This window comes from Ambystoma mexicanum, chromosome 7p, assembly GCF_040938575.1.
Source record: "Ambystoma mexicanum isolate Mex_15411 chromosome 7p, UKY_AmexF1_1, whole genome shotgun sequence".
NCBI classification, from domain to species: Eukaryota; Metazoa; Chordata; class Amphibia; order Caudata; family Ambystomatidae; genus Ambystoma; species Ambystoma mexicanum.
Window position 1 is genome coordinate 79,984,550 of NC_090939.1, and position 22,170 is coordinate 80,006,719.

Here is a 22,170-nt window from a genome sequence, read left to right on the forward strand (position 1 = left end):
TCTCCCAGCTGGCTGGCCTCGTAAAAAAATTTCAGTAGAGGGCGCTGCGCGTCGACGTCCCTCGAGCCGATGTCCCTCGACGGCCTCTGTATCGGCGCCGACGCCATCACGCGTATAAATAGACTCGCGCAGCGTCCGTTGCTCAGTTCCGTTTTTCCGCGCTTCGTGGGGCATCGAAATATCGTTGCTCAGTTCTTCAGTCAAATATAATTCATTATTCCTCATGAATACCGACTCGTACTCGATGGCTTCCTTACCCGAACCGACGACTCCACGGACCGGCTTAAAAAAATGTCGAGACTGTGGAAAGAAAATGTCGTTGACGGATCCTCACAGGGTCTGTTTGTGGTGCCTGGGAATCGAGCATCATTGTTCGGAGTGCAAGGACTGCATGTCATGACGGCGAAAGCCTTGAAGGAGTGTAAGGGGAAGCTCGAGAGAGGTAAGGCAGTTAAAACTTCTTCGAAAGTTTCCTCGGCGGAGTCGAGACATTCGTCTCCTCGCCATCACAAAAGACATTCTCGTTCTAGGTCTCGAAGCAGTTCCCATCACTCTTCGAGATCTAAGCATTCAAAAAAGAGACGTTGAATATCCCCTTCCTCGTCTTCCGTTTCCCCAAAAAGGGTCTCCTGCCCCACAAAACACAGCTCTCAGGCTGAGTGGGAGGAATTCAGGAAAAAGATGCTTAGCGTCTTCGAGAAAGCGGCCTCGACCCCCTCGAAGACTGCTGAGGGCGATACCCTGGGTGAAAGACCCAAAAAATCAAAACGCCGCGAGTCGCAGCACCTGACGAAAGAAGCCACTCGAGAGCGTCACGAACCCTCGAGTAAAGGCAAGATCGCGTCTTTGACGCCGTCGTCGAAAATCCCTTCGACGCATTCTTCGCCGTTATCGAAGGGTTCTTCGACGCACAGGTCAGTCGAGTCGACGCCCTCTTTGACACCGAGAAAGGACAAACCCACGGCCACCTCACAGCCAGTGGCCATACCCAGAGCCTCGATCACGAGAATGTCATCGACAACCTCGAGTAGAATTCCGATACTCTCGAGTTCATCAAGGCCTCTACCACCTTTCTCGACGCCTTTTTCGATTGGCTTCGAAGCCTTTAACGTCCGTGTCGACGACGTTAACGTTTTCTCAGCCAATCATGACGAAATTGGCCCCTTCTGCTCTGGAAATGGGATTTATAACATTTTCAAGACCTGATCACTCCAGAGTCTTATCATCTATCTATGAAGAAGGGGAGGATTCAGATCAGGAAAGACCGTTTTGAGTTCCAGGGATCTGCAACTCCAGTACCAGAGGAATTTACCTCTGAGGAAGGTAGGTTCAAAGACCTCCAAGAATCCTTACAGGAAGCAAGTGGGTTGGACACTTCCCCAGAAGTGGAATTTGCCACACCAGACCCAGGGGAACATGCTGAAACCCCTTATAGAACCTTGATGGCAAGGATAATAGAGTTTATGGGGTGGTCCACACCCTCACCTGCTTTTCAGCAAGACGACCTCACAGACATCTTGGGCAAAGGTCCACAGGAGGATCGGGTGAAAGACCCGAAAAATCAAAACGCTGTGAGTCGCAGCACCCGGCGAAAGAAGCCACTCGAGAGCGTCACGAACCCTCGAATAAAGGCAGGATCGCGTCTTCGAGGCATTACAAAGGAGAATGTTGGCAAACTGGGAAACACCTGAGGTAATCCCGGCGGTTAACAAAAAACTATCAGCTAAATATAGGGTGTCTTCTGCTGACCCTGAATATTTATCCAAACACCCAACTACGGAGAGTGGTTGTTCAGGCAGCTACTTCATCGGGTAGTAAATAGACTTACCCTACTGTTCCACAGGACAGGGATGATGAGATATGACTCTATGGCCAAAAAAGTCTTTTCTGCATGTAGCATGGCGTTGTAATCCACCAATGCTACTTGTACGCTTGCAAGGTTCAGTCACACACTTTGGGAGTGTGCTTCATCAGCGTCTGAGTGCCTTCCGGAGGGAGAAGAAAGGGAAGCGTTCCTAAACATCATCAAGGATGGTAAAGACGCTATGTGCAAATCCCTTCAAACTGGCATCGATTCTGCTGACCGCATCAGTAGGGCCATGGCGGCAAGTACAACAACCCAGAGATTTGCTTGGTTGCGAAAGTCTGGTTTTGCTCCAGATGTGCAAAGCAGACTCTTGAATATGCCCTTTGACGGCTCTTCTTTGTTTGGTAAGAAGGCGGATGACAGTTTAGAAAAATTACAACATCAAAGGCAGCAGCAAAATCCCTAGGAGTTGCAATCCGTCAGACACCATATCGCCCCTCAGGAACCTCTTGGAGAGGTAAGTCCTTTCGCTTCGATTCCGCATTCGGAAGAGGCAGAGGACAGCCGGTTCAAAGGGGTCAGAAAAAATTCACCTGAGGTGGACGGGGTAAAAATACAAATCCCGCAGCAGCAGCAGGTGCCTCTTTACCCTCAGCATCTGCATCAGCCGCCTCCAAACCGCTCTGAGGACTCTCCTCCAGTAGGGGGCAGGTTAACTCAACATCTGACGGAATGGCAGGCTATTACGTCAGATGCTTGGGCAATGGAGACAGTTGCTCAAGGTTACTGCCTGCCTTTTCTACGCATCCCTCAGAGTAATCCACCGGGGAACAGCTCTCGGAAAGTTCCAGATCCGCTCCTCTTGCAGGAAATTGTAGACCTGCTAGAGAAAGGTGCCATAGAACCGGTACCTATAGCGGAGAGGAACAAGGGCTGGTACTCCCCACGCCCCCCCACCTACTTTCTCATCCCGAAGAAAGACGGAGGACTGACAACTATCTTGGATTTACAAGAATTGAACAAGTTCCTCAGGAAGGACAAGTTCAAGATGGTAACTCTCTCTCAGATCCTTCAGGCCCTCCAGCTCCAGGACTGGCTGGGTTCTCTGGGCCTCCAGGATGCTTAATTCCATGTGCCAATCCATCTCAAACACAGAAAATACCTGAGGTTCGCAATTGGCGGCTCTCATTATCAATTTCGAGTTCTGCCATTTGGGCTGACCTCCGCCCCGAGGGTCTTCACCAAGCTAATGTCGTTAGTGGCTCCAAGTCGAAGGAGGGAAGGGATTCACGTCTACCCCTACCTGAACGATTGGCTGATCAGAGCTGTATCTCGGGAACAAGCTCAGATCCAGCTAGATTATGTCTGCCACTTCCTTCACAAACTGGGCTTCTCCCTCAATTTAAAGAAGTCACAGATTATACCATCACAGAGACTCCAGTTCATTGGAGCGGTTCTGGACACTTCTCTGGGAAAAGCCTTGCCACCAGAGGTGAGGGCCCAAGATATTCTGCAGATGGTCACCAAGTTTCAAAATGCCCAACGTCTCCCAGCCTGTAACGCTCACCTGATTCCCGCAGAGGCGCCGGTCTTGACTGGGTGAATGCCGTATCTTCAAAGGTGATGTGTAACACACGGTTGGCTCTTTGGGCTGGACCTCTGTGCACTGTATGTCTGACTCGAAGAGTAAGATGTCTGCAGATAGAAAATATGGGATTAATGAACTGGGGTTATTGGGTGCCTCTCTCCTCTTCCCTTTCTCTTCTCCTGTAGAACCCCAAAGGTTAACACCCTCACCTTAGGTAAGTGAACGCCGAGCTCTCCATCTGCCTCGGGCCAGGGTGCCGTAACCAGTTTCTTCACTGGATAAGGGTGCAGGCCTCTTGACCTCAGAGGACTGCTGTCCGTCGTTAACTGCACGAACGGTAAGTTCTGGGCACTTCAAATGTCTTAAAAGTCTCTTGTAATGATATCTCTTGTTTTGCAGGGTTCCGGCGATGGCAGATGGCGGGCTGATGAGAGTTGAGGATCGAACCCGCGTGAGGAATAGAAGCGCCTGGAAGCACGTAAGTAAGCGCTTGTAGCCTGCTTCACGATGCTCACTAACTGTCCCTTTTATCTTGCAGGTACAAGTTCGGAGCTTTAGAGAATCTGAAGGGTGCTGGAATACCCACTGGATTCGGCGTGGGAAGGAGTAATGGCACGTGAGTAATAAAGTTGCCCAATGTCTTTAAACGCACCTTCTTTTGTCTTTCAGATGCGGGATGCAGCGCCGAAGGCCTCCGGAGCGTGCGAAGAGCTGGTAAGCTTTTGTCTTTCAGATGCCGGAATGCAGTGCGAAGACCTCCGGAGCATGCGAAGAGTAGGTAAGCCTTTGTCTTTCAGATGCCGGAATGCAGCGCGAGGCGTTGGTGACAGCCGATGGACCAGGTAAGAGATGCGCTGCCACTGAAGACCGTAGTGCTAACCTGTTCTTTCTTTGTCTTTACAGGTGCTGCTGAAGACTGGATTCCAGGATGGTAAGCCTTTGTTCCCTTAGGCCCAGGATCAGAAGCAGAAGACACGATGAGCGTTCTGCTGCAGAGAATGCAGAATAACGCAAAGCAAGATTCATCCATCGGGTGTGGTTTAAATATCCTCCTGTAGTGCTTAGGTGTCTCCTTCCACAGCCAGGCCTAGGTAAGAAAAGAGTTCCTGCTTTCCAGAAGAGTTCCAGTGTTCTGAACCTAGGGAGTGGCTCCTTGCCCACCCAACAGGAAAAGTAGTCCCAAACAGAAGAGGATCAGGGGTTCAACTGGCAGGTAAGTAAGCAGCATGGTCTGCTGCAGGTAAGTCCACCCAAGCATTATGAGCCCGGCGCTTCCAGCGCTGGGACTGGGCATCTTTATGAGCCTGGTGCCACTGGCGCCAGGACAGGGTCCAAAAGGTCCCATTTGGGACTGGCTGGCACTCGGAACCGGGGTTATGGGTCTGCTTCCAAGGCAGTCGGGCAAGTCCTGATCTTTTGGAAGCAGAGATCATGACACAGCCTTCGACTTTTTGAGGTTGCTAGGCCTCATGGCATCCTGCATCTTCCTTGTGACAGAGGCTTGCCTGAGAATGAGATCTCTTCAGTGGGCACTGAGAACTCGGTGGTCGCAATTCTCAGGGAGAATGACAGACCTCCTTCAGGTTCCGGACCAGGTGGCTCGAGACCTTCAGTGGTGGGCCTGCCAGAAAGACATCTTGAAGGGAGAACTGTTTTGGCAACCATGGCAGGATATAACAGTAGTCACAGACTCCTCACTCACGGGGTGGGGAGCCCATACCAACGACTTGACCATCAGCGGTCGTTGGTCTCCATCGGAGTCCAGACTACATATCAACCTGTTAGAGCTGAGAGCAATCAGACTAGCGCTGAACGCTTTTCTGCCATCTGTACAAGGGAAGAATGTCCTGATAATGACGGACAACACAGTGGCCATGCACTACCTCAACAAAAGAGGAGGCGTAGGATCACTGCCACTGTGCAGAGAGGCAATGCAGCTCTGGTTTTGGGCATTTCAAGAAGGAATCTCTCTATCGGCAGTTCACGGCGACAGCGGACGCTCTGAGCAGGCACGGCACAGTCTCCCACCAGTGGGAACTAGCTCAGGAAGTCCTCCAGGAGATCTTCGCCCTTTGAGGAACCCCTCAAGTGGATCTGTTCGCGACCAGGGCCAACCTGTAACGCTCACCTGATTCTCGCAGAGGCGCCGGTCTTGACTGGGCGACTACTGTATCTTCAAAGGTGATGTGCAGCACCCGGTTGGCTCTTTGGGCTGGACCTCTGTGCCCTGTATGCCTGACGTGCAGAGTAAGATGTCTGCAGATAGAAAATACGGGGTTAATGAACTGGGGTTATTGGGGTGTCCCTATCTCTTTCCTCTTCTCCTCTCCTGTAGACCCCCACAGGTTAACGCTCTCACCTTAGGTAAGTGAATGCCGAGCTCTCCATCTGCCTTGGGGCAGGGTGCTGTAACCAGTTTCTTCACTGGATAGGTAGCGCAGGCCTCTTGACTTCAGAGGACTGCTGTCCGTCGTTTACTGCACGAACGGTAAGTTTCGAGTAACTCAAATGTCTTTAAAGTCTTTAATAATGATGTCTCTTGTTTTGCAGGGTTCCGGCGATGGCGGATGACGGGCTGAAGTGAGTTGAAGATGGAGCCCGTGTGATGAATAGAAGCGCCTGGAAGCACGTAAGTAAGCGCTTGTTGCCAGCTTCACAAAGCGCTCTAACTGTCTTTTTATTTTGTAGGTACAAGTTCGGAGCGGCTGCAGGGTGCCGGGATACCCACTGGGTTAGATGTGGAAAGGAGTAATGGCACGTGAGTATTAAAGTTCCCCAATGTCTTTAAACGCACCTTGTTTTGTCTTTCAGATGCCGGAATGCAGTGCCGACGGCCTCCGGAGCGTGCGAAGAGTAGGTAAGCCTTTGCCTTTCAGATGCCGGAATGCTAACCTGTTCTTTCTTGTCTTTATAGGTGTTGCTGAAGACTGGATTCAGGATGGTAAGCCTTTTTCCTTAGGCCCAGGACCGGATGCAGAAGACACGATGAGCGTTCTGCTGCAGAGGGTGCAGAATAACGCAAAGCAAGATTCATCCACCGGGTGTGGTTTAAATAGCCTCCTGTAGTGCTTAGGTGTCTCCTTCCACAGCCACGCCTAAGTAAGAAAAGAGTTCCTGGTAAAAAAAAGAGTTCCTTCCTTCCAGAAGAGTTCCAGTGGTCTGAATCTAGGGAGTGGCTCCAGCCCCACCCAACAGGAAAAGTAGTTCCAAACAGAAGAGGATCAGAGGCTCAACTGGCAGGCAAGTAAGCAGCATGGTCTGCTGCAGGTAAGTCCACCCAAGCATTATGAGCCCGGCGCTTCCAGCGCTGGGACTGGGCATATTTATGAGCCTGGTGCCACTGGCGCCAGGACTGGGTCCAAAAGGTCCCAATTGGGACTGGTTGGCACTCGGAACCTGGGTTATGGATCTGCTTCCAAGGAAGTTGGGAAAACCCTGACCTTTTGGAAGCAGAGATCATGACACAACCAGAAGTGCGAACTGTACTGCTCAAGGGAATTTCCCCCGAGAGGAGATCTAGGGGATGCGTTTGTGGTGCAATGGGATTTTCCACTTCTGTATGCGTTCCCTCTAATCCCTGTGATCCCTCAAGTAATCGGGAGGTTGAGAAAGTTCGGAAAAAACCATGATCCTAATTGCCCCGGATTGGGCCAGGAGAACGTGGTACCCGGACCTTCTGGACATGTCCATTTGCCCTCCAATATGTCTTCCAAAAAGAGAGCAGCTTCTCTCGCGACAGGAAGGTCATGTTCTCCATCCGGAGGTCAACACACTCAACCTTCACGCATGGCTTCCGAAAGGCTGAGATACAAGGATTGGGATCTTCCGGATGACGTGATGGAAATTTTGCTTTCGGCCAGAAGGCCAGCAACCAAGTCTCTGTATCAGTGTTGTTGGAACAAGTTCAGTAACTGGTGCAGAGAAAAGAATGTGGATCCATTTCAATGTAATATCCCCACAATTTTATCTTTTCTATTACATTTAGCTAATCTGGGGCTCCAGGTTGGGACGATAAAGGGATACTTAGCAGCGCTCTTGAGCAGAAGAATCTTACTTCAAGATACCCTTAATAATTCAATTCTTAAAAGGTTTAAATAATGTGTTTACACCAATACCTTTCCAGGTTCCAGTGTGGGATCTGGATCCGAACTTGGTTCTAAAATTTCTCACATGTATTCCATTTGAGCCTTTACATTCTTGTCCACTAAGGCTCCTTACTTTGAAAACAATACTTCTTGTAGCATTGACATCAGCCCGCAGGATAAGTGAGTTGCAGGCACTTTCGAGTGGTCCTCCTCACACCATCTTTTATAAGGACAATGGTTAAACCTTCTTTTTTACCAAAAATTGTTTCGGATTTTCATCTGTCACATAAAATAACTTTACCTACTTTTTGCCCTCCTCCTCATGCAAGCAAGCAAGAGGAGCGGCTGCATAGACTAGATCCCAGAAGAGGTCTTCGTTTTTACATCTCAAGATTGGCAAAAATTTGTCAGTGTGATCAACTTTTTGTGGGGTACACTGGACGCAAACTGGGTCTTACGGTAAATAAACAAACATCCAGATGGATAATTTTAGCCATTTTACAGATTGGCTGGGAAAGAACCACCTGATGGACTGAGAGCTCATTCAACCAGGGGCATGCCAACTTCAACAGCACTAAAAAGGGGTGTCCCTGTACAAGATATTTGTGCAGCAGCGACATGGTCATCCATGCACACTTTTATAAAACATTATGCTCTGGACTCGACTTCTTCTCAAGGAAGTCTATTTGCTAAATCTGTACTCCATTCTGTACACAATTAAAAAAGATACTGTACTCCACCTCCAATACAAAACTGCTTTGGGAGTCTGTCTAAGATGAGGAATACGGGGGAGGACACAATCCATTCGAAGAACAAGTTAATTACCAACTAACGTTCTTTCGATTGGATGTTCCTTCCACGTATTCCTCATCGACCCTCCCAACCAACCCCCCAGTACAGTTTACGTGAATTGCACTCTAAACTCTTTTAAGGCTTGGGTCAAAAGAGGCATGCCATTAACTAATTAAAATCTATTGACTATAATATATGAAAAAACAGAACTGAAGCCAACGGGCGCGCTCGAGGCTCTTATACAGTGGATGACGTCAGTGCTCGACGGATGCCGCAGAGGGACATCGACGCCGCGGCCTCGAGGGGAGCGCCCTCTGCTGGAAGAAGAAAACATTTGTCCGAAGTAGCAAGCTGAAGGTAAGGATTATCTAAGATGAGGAATACGTGGGAGGAACATCCAATCGAAAGAACGTTACAGTTAGTAAGTAACTTGTTCATCTCTCTTAAAAAAGCCCTCTGTAGCAAGTACACGTAGCCAGATGGACTGCACTCCCAGAGCAGCCAGAGAATGAATGTGTTCTGCGGCGGATTCAAGGAAGCAGCACGGTAAACTCTAGTTAGCACCCAAATTTTATTAGCGAAGTGCTGAAGTGCTGAAAGGGAAAACCATGCAACTGGACGACGTGTTTCGCGGTGCTCTGACCGCTTGATCACATGGTTCAACAGAGACACAAATGATGGACAATAAATATACGAACAACACTATGGTGCATACAGAATGTCTTACAGTTGGATTTGAACGTTCCTATTGCATTCTTAAGTCGGCCATTTTGGAAAGTCCAAATAAGATAGCTAAACATATAGGCAGCTTGATATTCTGTGCGAATATAGTTTAATGACTTAGGCATATTAAGAGATGTAGTGATAGATCTCATAGTATATAGCATCCAATTATGTAGGGGCTACCATGCACAGAGAATTTTACAGAATAGTGTGTATGGGCGTTACCTAGTGTGCTGCCATCTGCTTATTTGAGCCTTAAATACGGCTCCTACCATAGCGGTATAATGATACAATGATGACCCCTAAATAATAAAGCCTGTCATATAAAGCCCTAATACGAGCTGCCTATGTTATGCATATATACATACAGTTGACTCAATCTGTGATAAAGGAGGGCTGCAATAGAGATAGGCCCTTAAAATTTCCCAGGACGTTTAGTACTTGTGCAAATATGCTTGTGCAAATGAGCAAAAATATAAAAATAAAGTGCATAGTGCCTTAAGTACATTTCTAACAAAGTGCATAGTGCATTCAAGGTTTTGCCAGTAATGTGTCTAGTGCCTGATACATTCTAGATCTCTCACAGCCCTACCAATAATACCAGAAACAATACTTCAGTAAGTTAAAACCGCAATAATACATAAAATTAGTAAATGTGAGTCAACATGTCTATCAAAAGAGGCCAAAGTTCAATGTTTCACCAACCATGTGTTGTAAAAGTTCATAAAATCTTTGTGTAAAAAAAAAAAAATCCTATGTTCCAATGCTATAAAGCCATATTGTTAAGAATTCACAATACAATTAAATACACATAATACAATGTAAATAGTTCACTTAATGCATCAAAACAAACTAAAACGAAAACAAAAAATGCATCAGCATTCAAGAAATACAAGGTAGTTGTACAAATACAATATAACACAATAATTAGAGACACCAAGAGAATATATAAAAAAGATGATAGTGTGGCAGAGGCATATCTATTTGTGTTAATGTCATCAGGTGTTGTCAAGTGCCTAGAAAAGTGTACAGTTCTTCGTAGAGTCTGTGGCCCCGTGGCTTCTTAGTCTCGAAATGCAAGGTAGTCCTGGTTTCTGATCGTCTTAATAAGAGCTCACGGTTGCTTCCTCTCATAGATTTGGGAACTGTTTGTATGCCAAAAAAATGAAAAGTCATCTAATTTGCCACCATGTTCCATTTGAAAATGTAGTCCCAAGGGGTAGGTGGGATCAGCATTCTTTATCGCTCTGATATGTTGGAACATACGTAATTTAAGTTTCCCCTTTGTGGTGCCTACATACCATTTCTTGCATGGGCAGTTAAGTACATACACTACAAATTCTGTCTCACAAATTATGCGGGTCTTAATGTCAATTTCTTTGTTGAGAACAGGGTGTAGGTAATCGGATGTGTTGATGGCGTACTGACATGCTTTGCATTTCTGACATTTGTGGAATCCTGATGTTTTGGTTTTCAGCCACGTATTCTCTGATGTATTATACAGTGGGCTCATAAAGCTAGGTACTAGCATGTCTTTCAATGAAGTAGATCTCTTGAACGTGATGTTAACCCGTTCCCCTAGCATTGTACTTAAATGTTCGTCTAACTTCAACACAGGCCAATGCTCGTGCATAATCCTACGTATGTCGGATGCTTCTTGACCAAAAGTCGAGATGAGCCTCACATCTGTGATGTCAGAAATGTTATGTAAGGCAGTGTTTTCTGTCAAGTGTACTGCGCTTCATATTTCTGGCTTTGAGATAAAATCGCCTCGGGATTGAAACTTTAGCGCCATAAAGGCGCATTCCATGTCAAATGTTTCAATCTTGGAGCAGTTGCGACGTATGCGGATAAATTCCCCATATGGAATATTCAATTTTAGAGATGTAGGATGTCTACTATTAGCAGGTAGAGGAATATTAGAGCTTGTGGGTTTTTTGTAAAGCTCTGTGGCAAGTTCTCCTTCAGATACGATTAACTGGACATCCAAGAATGCAATTTTGGTCTGGCTATGACTTTCAGTAAAACTCAGGTTTAACTAATTGAGGTTCAATATTTTAACAAAGTTCAGCCACTCAATGCTAAGACCTTCCCAGATAACAAAAGATTGTCAAAATAACGAAGCCATAATACAATTTTGGCCGTATCTGTTGTTGCTGGGATGCCGCACCACAAACCTCTCCCACCAGCCCATGGTCAGGTTAGCATATGAGGGGGCGAATGGCTTGCCTATAGCAGTCCCCTGCACTTGAATGAAATATTCTTTGTTAAAAAGAAAACAATTATTGGTTAAACAAAGATTAATAATTTCTAAAATCATTTGGCCATGTTGTAAAAAGTTAATTGATCTGGTGTAAAGGAAGTGTTGGCATGCTTTGAGTCAATCTGCATGTTTTATCAATGTATACAGGGAAACCACGTCCAATGTTGTGAGCAAGTAAGTTGATTCCCAGTGTATCCCCTCCACCCGACTTATAAACTATTTAGTAGCCCTCAAATAAGAGGGTAGTGCAATTTCAAAGGGCAAAAGAGTTTCATCAATGCATTTCGAAATGTTTTCTAACAGAGCCCCACATAATGTCACTATTATTCTGCCTCGGGGTCTGTTTAGACTCTTGTGCACTTTAGGCAGAAAGTAGATGGTAGGGAAGGTAGGGAATCTAGGATGTAAAAATGTGCACACATCGTCCAAGATGTTTCTCTTTCCATGTGAACAGGGTCCCAAGTTTATCATGCATGCTTGCAGACGGATTCTCAGTTAATAAGGCATAGCCTTTTCTGTCACGTAGTTGTCTATCTGCCTCTTGGATGTAGCCAACACGGTCCATAACAACTATATTCGTACCCTTAACAGATGGTTTGATAATATCAGTCTGTGCTGCCAAATGTTGAATAGTATTATGTTGGACTGGGGTTAGGTTGTTGGCAGATTTGTGGCCTTTATGCCTTATTTTTTTGAGATCACTGATCACCAGATCCTGAAAGGCTTCCACATGGCCCCCTGGATTAAAGACGGGATTAAATCTTGATTTTTGCCTTGAGTTGAGTTTCGCCTGGCCAGCTAGTGTCTATGTTCATTTCATGCCAGTCTTGGTCTAGAACATCCATATTTTCATCGCCCCCAGACTGCAGATGTTCAAGGGTGGTAGTGTATGCATGTCTTAGATGGAGATGTTGGTTGATCCTTGGGTGAGAGCTTCTGGAATTCTAGGTGGAGGATTGGTTTGCGAAGAATTTTTTTTCAATTTTATTTTTCTCATGTATCTGTCAAAGTCAATACAAGTGTCTGCATAGTTATAGGCTGAAGACGGGCAGAAGTTGAGGCCCAAGTGGAGTACTTTCATTTCTTGCGTAGTCAGGGGATACTGGGACAGATGAATAATTTACATATCTGATGTTTTTGTACGGGTTTCCACTACATTTTGGTCCCAGAGCACGTCAGTCTTTCTGTTTTGTCTATTTCCGATGTTGATGCTGCTTCTCCCCCTCCTTGTTTTTTTCTTCCTCTTTGTCCAATCGGTTTGCCTCGTCTTCTGCCTCTTGTTTTTTTGTTGTTGTTTTGTCTTCCATCTATGCCTAGCAACCTCATCTCCTCTAAAAGAAATTCAGTTTCCTAGGGAGTTGTTCGTTTTCGCTCTGTTGTGCCCAAATCAGAAGAGGATAATTCAGTAGGTACTACGTTTGTTGCCACCTGTTGATCATTTGGGAGTTTCTTCCTAAGAATGTCAAAACGTTTGGCAAATGTCAATACCCTGCCTTGTTCGTAGTCCTTTTTATCTCACAGGAATTTACTCTGTTTTCTTAGTTTGATGTCTTTTTCAAAGATTATGTATCCTTTCTCCATATTGGTACGTAAAACATTTCCTTCAGTTTTCATGATGTCTTGTAATTGATCGTCGATTTCATTGATTTTCTGCAAGATCTTATGTCGATCTGTTCTCGCATATTTGATGAGGATGTTCAGGAATGTTACAGAGCATGTATTGCTTGCCTCTCACCACTCCTGTAACATTGCGGGATCTTGTTCCTCAAAAGTGGGTGTTGTTAAAATACACAATCCTCTTGGGATGCGTCCCACATCAACATAGTTCTGAAGGGAGTGTTCCTCCCACCATTTGCTAATTTCATTTTTTTGTAGTTTTTCCATTTCTCTCAGGAGTCTAATTTCATCATTAATTACAGTCTCCAATGATTGTGTTGTAGGTGCCTTGTCTTTAACATTCATTTGCTTCTCGCAGAACAGTGACACGGCTTGCTCTCTGCGTAGGTTTTCCCTTTCTAATTGAGACGTCATAGTCTAGTATAGGTCTGGGTGTTTATGGAGTGTTGCTGCCCGTTGAAACTTGACACAATGTTCGCTCTTGATAGCGTATGGCTCTGTTTGCAGAGTAAAAGTTTTGGTGTGTTGCGGGTAATCCTTTAAAAACGAAACTCCACGTTTGAAAAATGTGAGGAGAATGGGGATCGACCTACCGGTTCGTAGATGGGCGTTCCCGACGCGATGACTGCTCTCTCCACTGGCACGGCACGTCTTTCCGCTGCAGTCTCCTCACATTGTTTTGTGATGGAAAATATCCAAGGAAAAAACTGGAGCGCACAGGAAAAGCGCCTAAAGAAACAGCAGACGTTCGCCTTGCGCATCAGTGACACAGTTGGGTGCAGGCTCCAGCACCTTTGTTTCCCGCTGCGAAAATATCTTTAAAAAGCCATCTGTAGCAATTACACATGGCCAGATGGGCTGCACTCCCAGAGCAGTCGGAGAATGAAAGTGTTCTGCTGCGGATTCAAGGAAGCAGCACAGCAAACTCCAGTTGGCACCCAAATTTTATTGGCAAAGTGCTGAAAGGGAAAACCATGGAACAGGACGACGCGTTTCGCGGTGATCTGACCGCTTGATTACGTGGTTCAACAGAGACACAAATGATGGACAATAAATATACAAAAAACTCTATGGTGCATACAGAATGTCTCAGTTGGATTGAACGTTCTTATTGCATTCTTAAGTCGGCCATTTTGGAAAGTCTAAATAAGATGGTTAAACATATAGGCAGCTTGATATTCTGTGTGAATACAGTTTAATGACTTAGGCATATTAAGAGATGTAGTGATAGATCTCATAGTATATAACATAAAATTATTTAGGGGGTACAATGCGCAGAGAATTTTACAGAATAGTGTGTATGTGCGATACCTAGTGTGCTGGCATCTGCTTACTTGAGCCTTAAATACGGCTCCTACCATAGCGGTATAATGATGACCCCTAAATAATAAAGCCTGTCAAATAAAGCCCTAATGCGAGCTGCCTATGATATATATATATATATACACACACAATTACTGTAGCCGAATGTGATAGAGTGCAACATCCACAACCTGTAACAGAAGGGGGGTTAACGCGAATTATGTATTAGGCAGTCTACCAGATCGAAACCTAACTTATTCATTTTAGCCCTACGAAGTGTGGAGCCTTGAGCTCAATGTACAGCAGTGCCTAAACACGCACAGTTGTGCTTAAAGCGAAGATAGTACCTTTTCAAAATGCTGGGACAGTTAGGTAAGGGTCGTGAAGGGGGTAGAAGTTACTATCGTCGAGGAAGGGTCTTAATTTTTTCGGACAGAGCAGTTTCTGACTTTTGAAACAAGCCAGGGAGCGCGGGCTATCCCAGTCAAAAAGAGGATCCCAAGGAACCCTGGTGCGTAAAATCAAATGGATGAGCCATGGCCCCCCGGTAAGTTATACAAGTACTCCCAACCCCTTGCTGCATTTTAGTCAAGGTCGTCAGAGGTTGTAAATTCTGCTTTTGCTCGCCGATCAGCTCTCTGGTGCGACAGAACAGTCTGTGACGGGACTGTAGCCTTGCCCACGAATGGAGGAGGAAGAAAATTCTGGTGCAGCAGGTCTCTGGCACAGCAGAGAAGGAGGGAAAGCCACACAACCCAGTGACCGCAAAGGTTTGCGGGGTGACACTCTCCTAGTTCGCGGCCCAGAGGAGCTAGGTCTATGAAAATTGGCGGGGGAGTGTCGAGCACCACAAGCTAGGGATTCCTTAAGTTTTGAGGCCCAGAGCTGGCCAGTCACGATGTTCCCACTACTAAAATTGGTCAAAGCACCCTCCCAGGCCTTCTAAGGTAAAAAACAAAGCAGGGGGCCTACGGGACAACAGCGGGTGCAGGGTGCCAAACTCGCCAGTCTCCGGCAGATCCTCGGGTCTGCTTCAGGTCACAGGACACTTGCCTCCTTCTGTAGTTCCAGATGAACCACTGTAGATCGACCTGGACTGTATGTATGGCCCTTTCTCTTATCCAAAGTTCGATGCATGCTCTTATCTGGACAACCAATAGAAGATATGCTTCATTGCATACATGCCAGTCGTGGTCCCATTATGGTCCACGGTGGTCCTCATGTATTCATGCATCTGATCATGTAAAGGGCTTGTTGTCACCTGGTACAGGATTGCAGTATATGGCTATGAGCGGCAGAATCTGGCTGTATGTTCACTGCACCTGTCCTAGGAGCAGCCATCCCATCCACATATGATTGCTGCATTTACGCGAAGCTATGCCTACCATACCATAGCTAAACATGGACATATCAGCCTTTACATGACAAGGGGTTACTTGGACATATATTTGCAGAACCTAGTTTTGAATCTCCCAGACCAATAAGGGTGCACATGTTATATGTTGGCTGAAAAACATGTGCAGCTGTACTTAAGAGTTTGAAGTTGGGAATTGAATTCAACCTTCAAACTGAGGCTGTTCTCATGACTGTTCCTATAGAAAATTGCCAAAGAATCTCTCTTTTCCCCTTTTTGTTCAGCAAGTGCCACAAATGTTTAGTGGTTTATTAAATGAAGATTGTTGTCTGGTATTATACATCTGGCTTTTTTCACAGGGATGCTGGTTGTGGACGAGCTGCACATGGTGGGGGATCCCCACAGGGGATATCTGCTCGAGCTCCTGCTTACCAAAGTTAGGTATATCTCTCAAAAAGCTGCCATCAGGTAGGATTTTCATACAACAATGTATACAAACCTTTTCTTCCATTCAAATTGTTAAATCTTTCCCCATTCTTTGACTTATGTCTCAGTTGATGGTGAAATAAAACAAATAGCTGGGTATGTTTAGAAGTAGTAGTTCAATTAAAGGTAATCTATCCATATTTATAATCCTAATTAACGCAATCTACCTACATTCATTTTGCTCGAATTTTACGACTACATTTTGTGTCTTTTAACATGTGGTGTGTGTATGGCTGTCTTTATGTATATATGTATAGGCATATTTATGTATGTGTGTATATATGTATGTGTGTATATATTAATTATTGTTAATTTGTCTTTGTGTGTAGTTGCCCAGCAGCACAGAGCAGCCCATTTTCAGAAGGAATACAGATTGTGGGCATGAGTGCCACACTCCCGAATCTTGATCTCCTATCTTCTTGGCTCAATGCGGAGTTGTACCATACTGACTTTCGCCCGGTCCCACTTATGGAATGGATAAAGATTGGCAACACTATTTACGACTCTGCAATGAAACAAGTGCGAGAATTTCACCCTGCCTTACAAGCGAAGGTGAGACCAAAATGCTGCTAGGCTCCAGTCTCTTCTCTTGATGCTGTTGGTTCTTTTTATTTTAAAATAGTTTTGTGCTTTTTGCTTAGTTTCATGTGCTATCTCTAATTCAGAAGAATTGTAGAACACCTTTCTGCTGAACTAAAGTCCCTTATTTTTATTTTATTTATTGGTCACTTGTTAGGCGCTTAAACACTTAGCAAAACTATTTCAAAGTGCCCACAGGGCAACAGGGTGGGGACAGGGGAAGCTAGACCATGAATTACAAAAAAGATAAATAATTGAATTAATAGTACAAACAAATTGTGAGAATAACAGGGAAGGGAGACAAACCTACTATTCCTGTTGAATGTTCAGAACGTGCAAGTGCGGAGGGGAGGAGGTTAAGGGAAAAGGTGCTGAGGTGTTCATGAAGAAGTGCTCGGTGTGAAGTGCTAAGAAAAGAAAAATGTAAGTGCAACCTCCCGAGGAGATGGTGAGCCTGAGCAAGCACAGTATATAGACTGAGGCTTGGCTGAGAAATGTGGGGGGGTCAGGGCCCCGAGGATAGATACTGGCCCTGCACATCAGTTACGCTACTGTATGATTAGCAGGGAAGAGAGGAGGAGGAGGAGGAAACGAGAAAGGTCTTGAGGCTTTTTCAGAACTTAAGGATGTCCTGCTCAAGAGGCAGAGGGAGAGGGAGGTTATTCCACAGAAGGGAGCCCGCCGAGGAAAGTGATCGACCACCAGCTCTCTGCTTAGCAAACTGCTTCACATGCACGGAGTTGGTGCCAGAGGAAAGCAGAAGTCTAGAAGGCGAGTATTTGGTCAGGAAGTGTTGAAGATAGAGTAGCCCCAGATAGCCTGATAGAGGGATTTGAATGTAATCTGTGCTAAGACCGGGAGCTAGTGAAGGCTTTGTAGAGCAGGAGAGATGTAGTCCCTGGGCTTGAGGCCAAGGATAAGTCTTGGTTCCCTATTCTGGGTAAGCTGAAGGGTCGCAGTGTGGACGAAGGAAGATTAAGGAGGAGACTGTCTCAGTAGTCTAGCCTGGAGAGAACCAGAGCACGGGTAACATTGAGTCTCTGGGGGAAGGTGAGGAAGGGTAGAGTTCATTTGAGAAAGAAGAGCTGAAAGTGGGACTTCTTGAAAATGTCCTGAATATGATGGATGAAGGAAAGCGAGGAGTCGGAGATTCCTGGCTTCGGAGGAGGGGAGCCCACGGAGGAAGGCCAGAGTGATTTTGATTTGATATTTTATTTACATTGTCCTAGTACACAAGTGTTTCAGAGCGCGACAAGGCAAGGGAGGGGTACAGGGGAGACGCAACAACAATCTTACTAGGCCCAGTGAAATTGAGAACGCTCAAGTGCATGGAAGGGGGGGAGAAGTAGAAATTGCGCAGCAGAGGAGAAACGGAATAAATAATAATAAATTAAATAAATAATAAAGGCAATAGATGGTGATAGTGCAGGTGGCAAGTGCTGGGTTTAAGGCAGCAGACGGGGTATGTCTGATAAGTGCAGAGAGAAAAGAAAGGGGGTGGAGGACTGTATGGGTACAGATACAGGCCCCAGTGCAAGGGGTGCCCCGGAGGCAGTGCAGGAGAGAAACAGATCAGCAGGGGAGAGGGAGGTGAAGGCAGAAGCAAAGAGGAAGGTCTTGAGGTGCTTCCGAAACCAGAGATGGTTCTCCTCAAATTTCAGAGTGGCAGGGAGGCTGTTCGAAAAGGAGGCCCCAGCCGAAGAGAGCTCTACCCCCAGCTCGTTTTTTTGAAAAACGATTGAGCCTGAGGGCATTGGAGGAGTGAACGGCTCGAGAGGGGAGGTATTTACGGAGGATGGTTGAAGGTATTTTGAACCCAGACCCCAGAAAGCCTTGTGGACAATGCAGAGGGATTTGAATTTAATCCTTGCATCCACTGGGAGCCAATGAAGGGATTTCAGAACTGGAGAGATACGATCCCAGGGCTTGAGGCCAAGGACAAGTCTTGCAGTCCTGTTCTGGATTAATTGTAAAGGGCGGAGAGTAGAGGCAGGTACATTTAGAAATAGGCTGTTACAATAGTCCAACCTAGAGAACCAGAGCTTGGGAGACAATGAGCTTCTGGGGGAAGGAGAGGAAAGGCTGAGTACCCCTTTGTAGGTGCAGTAGGAAGTTTGACTTTTTAGAGACGTCAGATGTGGGCGGAGAACAAAAGTGTGGAATCAAAGATGACCCTGAGGTTCTTAGCCTCGCAGGTAGGAGGAGGGCCAAGGGAGGCTGGCCAGAGAGTGAGGGGAAAGGAAGGTGAAGGTGTACCGATGAGGAGGATCTCAGTCTTGTTGGCATTTAGACAAAGATCAGTGGCGGCACACCAATCTTGAATGGCAGTTAAGCAGAGATGAGAGAAGGAGAGGAGTTGGCCGAGGGCAGCCTGAAAATGAGTTGTCATCAGCATAGCACTGGAAATTTGAGCAGAAACTGGCAATGCAGTGGGCTTTAGTTTCCAGGTATTGGTTGAAAAGCCAGGGGGAGAGGTTGGACCCCTGGGGAACAACACAGGTAGAGCGGGAGATAGAAGATGGGCAGGACCCAAGTTGGATCCGGGAGGGTTGATCAGAGGGAGAAAGAGGTCAGCTAGGCCAGAGCCTGACCAGTGATACCCAGGCGGTATGGTTGACCGTGTCGAAGGCAGAAGATAGATCAAGTAGGTTGAGAACAGAGGGAATGTTAGTCAAGGTTGGAGAGCAGATCCTCACGGATGTTCAGGAGAGCAGTTTCCATGCTTCTGGCAGATCTGAAGCTACACTGGTGGTCATGGAGAGAGCCAAGGGAATCGGAATGAAGGTTAAGCTGAGAGATGGCCAGCATTTCCAGGAGTTTACCCAGAAAGGGAGTAATGGCAATTGGACGATAGTTGTACGGACAAGAAGGATCAGCTGTGGGTTTCTTGAGGAGAGGATGCACAAGGGAGTGCTTCAGAGGGGAGGGGAAGGATCCTGAGGCAAACGAGTGGTTGCAAAAATCGGCAAGGGCTGGAGCAAGGGTATGTGGTTCTTGATGGTTTTTCAGGAATAGGGATGCACCTGTTTTGAGGAGACTTTCATAGATCCGACTTGTCTAGCGACCTCATCAAGGGAGAAAAGAGGGAAGGATGTGAAAGAGGGTGTGGGGTGACTGAAGGAGGGTCAGCAACCGCAGCCAAAGAAGGGATGAGGGGGAGGGTGGACAGGATGTCCTGGGTTTTTGAGATAAAGTGAGAGGCAAGGGTATTGCAAAGAGCCTGAGAGGCAAGAGGTGGTGTAGAGACTGTGGCAGGGTTGGCCAGCTCCTTGCAGATTTGAAAGCGTTCGGCTGAGTTGTTAGATGCCGCAGAGACACGGGCTTGTATGTGGACTCTCTTCTTCGTAAAGACAGTCGGTATTGCCTTTGGAGCAGGCGACAGGCCAGTTTGTCAGAGGGTGAACAAGAAGCGTTCCATTTCCTCTCAGCCGCCCTACACTTAGGTTTAAGTGTAGCTAGGTCTGAGTCATGCCTGGAATTGCACTTGGCTTTGGACTTCAAACGGATCCTCATGACAGGGGCAAGAGCATCAAGAGTATCAGAAATGGAAGAGTAGAGCAGGAGCAGGGACCGGGCTGTGTCAGGGTGAGTCAGCCAGAGGTGGAATGGGTGAGAAGGTGTGACCACAAAAGTGATGGGTGGAAGGTTTCGAATGAATCTGAACCACTGGCAATTGCTCTGCGAAATCTTCCACACCACTGTTTTTTAGCCCGTCTGCACCATTGCAAAAGGGGTCCAGCCATGTGCAAATCAGTCAGCTGCCGCCACCAATGTTAGCAGCCCAGCCCGGACTGCTAGGCCAGGTCCCCTCTGCACAGAAAACCAAGCAACCCCAGACATGTTTCGGCCTTGTTGGACCTCCTCAGGTGTGAGAAGGTGGCAGCGAAAGCCTCGACTGACACACACTTCATGGGCTGTATGTCTGAGCAGGTAGGTGGCAATGTTGGGGTAGGCTTAGCTTGGGAGGGGGGAGGGAGGAAGGGAGGAAGAGATGAGAGGAGGCAGTGGTCACTCCAGGAGAGAGGAGTGGTCTGATGAATGAAAGGGGGAGGCCAGAGGAGAGAAAGACATCAAGTGTGTGTCCTGCGGAGAGAGTCGGGCCGGAGGGGAGGATGGAAAGGGAGAGGGAATCGCAAAGGTCAGGAAAGAGCACAGTAGAGGAGCAGGGAGAATTGAGATGGATGTTGAAGTCACCAAGGAGGAGGTGTTGAGTGGTTGAGGCCAGGAGGGAGGATTAGAGGTCTGCCCACTCGGAGAGAAAAGAGTTGATTTGGCCAGGGGGCCGGTAGAGAGTAGCAAAAGTAAGATAGTGGCTAGGAGAGAGAGAGCCTACAGACAAGGTGTTCGAAAGAGGAGTAAATCTGAGTGGGAATGATAGTAGCAGGAATCCCATCAGGAAAGATCAGGGCTACACCCCCCTCCGGGCCGGGTGGATCTGGGCGCGCAGAGGATGTTGCAGCCTTCAGGGAGGAGAGTTTCAAAGCTTGTGCCAGAGCTGGCCGTGAACCATGTCTTGGTAAGATTGAAGACATCGATGTCCAGATCTTCCAAGAGGTGGCAGATGTCAGAGGAGTGTTTTGACAGCAGGGCGAGAGTTGAGAGTGGTAAGATGAAGAAGGTTGCCAGCCTTAAAGACCTTCCGCGGAGGGGTACAAATCAGAGGTACGCCCTGCGGAGCTGTGGAGGGAGCCCGAAGTGCGACCAAGGAGAAGGCAAGAGTGGGCAAGGAGGCCAAGAGAGGAGAGGAGAGGAGGGGCCAGCCGGAAATGAAATGAAAGGAAGTTGATGAGGCGAGGGGACCGCCTATCGAAAAGGAGATTGGCCTGAGGGCCTTGGACCATGACAGTGCCATTTAGGTAGACCTTAATTATGACTCTAGAGGAGTCGAAGGAATCCATGAGGACTTCCCAGTGGGTGCCACCATTAATGGGAGAGGGGGAGACCGGACAGAGCACAGAGATCATATGAGGGGTGCATAGATCTGGCGAAGGAGCGACAGAGGATGTCAGTGAGGCTCTGTCTGGCAGAGGTGCTGGAATAGTTATCAACTATGCGGAGACTGGGTTGGAGGCCAAGATATCCTTTTTAAACTTCTTCCCAGACTTGGTAAAAAGGGAGGGATAGTTGATAGAGAAGCAGTTGGAATACATAGGAGAAACAGAAAGCGCCATGGGTGAGTAGAGATAGGAGGCAGTGGGAGGAGTATGCAAGTACAGCGGTATGGAACAGTCACTGGGCTAGCAGGTGACAATTGATGACCAACATTAAATGCAAAACACACCCAAGTTTGACTTTCAGGAGTTAAATGCTACGGCACAGTAGGTATAGAATCGTAGTAAGAATCGGAAGTTAGAGGTAAGTGCAGAGATGAGTAAATTTGAGAGTATAACGGGGAGAACTGTGAGAACAAGCAGAGGGAGTGAATGACCCAACCAATAGTGGGAAGAGGGCAATAGGGAGGAGGGAACTAACCCATGTTGAGTGAGGTAAGAATCTTGGTAATCCAGTTTCAAAACTGAGAGGTAGCAACCTCAGGGTGGGTTGTGTTGTGGCAATTCTCATGCGGCATCCTCG

At 46.9% G+C, this 22,170-nt stretch overlaps 1 protein-coding gene across 1 annotated transcript in view; it reads left to right on the plus strand.

Annotated features, from left to right (window-relative positions):
* The window catches only part of POLQ (DNA polymerase theta), a 1,553,125-nt gene that overhangs the window by 198,426 nt on the left and 1,332,529 nt on the right, over positions 1–22,170 (plus strand). Inside the window, exons 6-7 of the mRNA XM_069635828.1 lie at positions 15,891–15,999; positions 16,347–16,569. Of these exons, the coding sequence (XP_069491929.1) occupies positions 15,891–15,999; positions 16,347–16,569 (332 nt within the window). The remainder of the gene's footprint in view (positions 1–15,890; positions 16,000–16,346; positions 16,570–22,170) is intronic.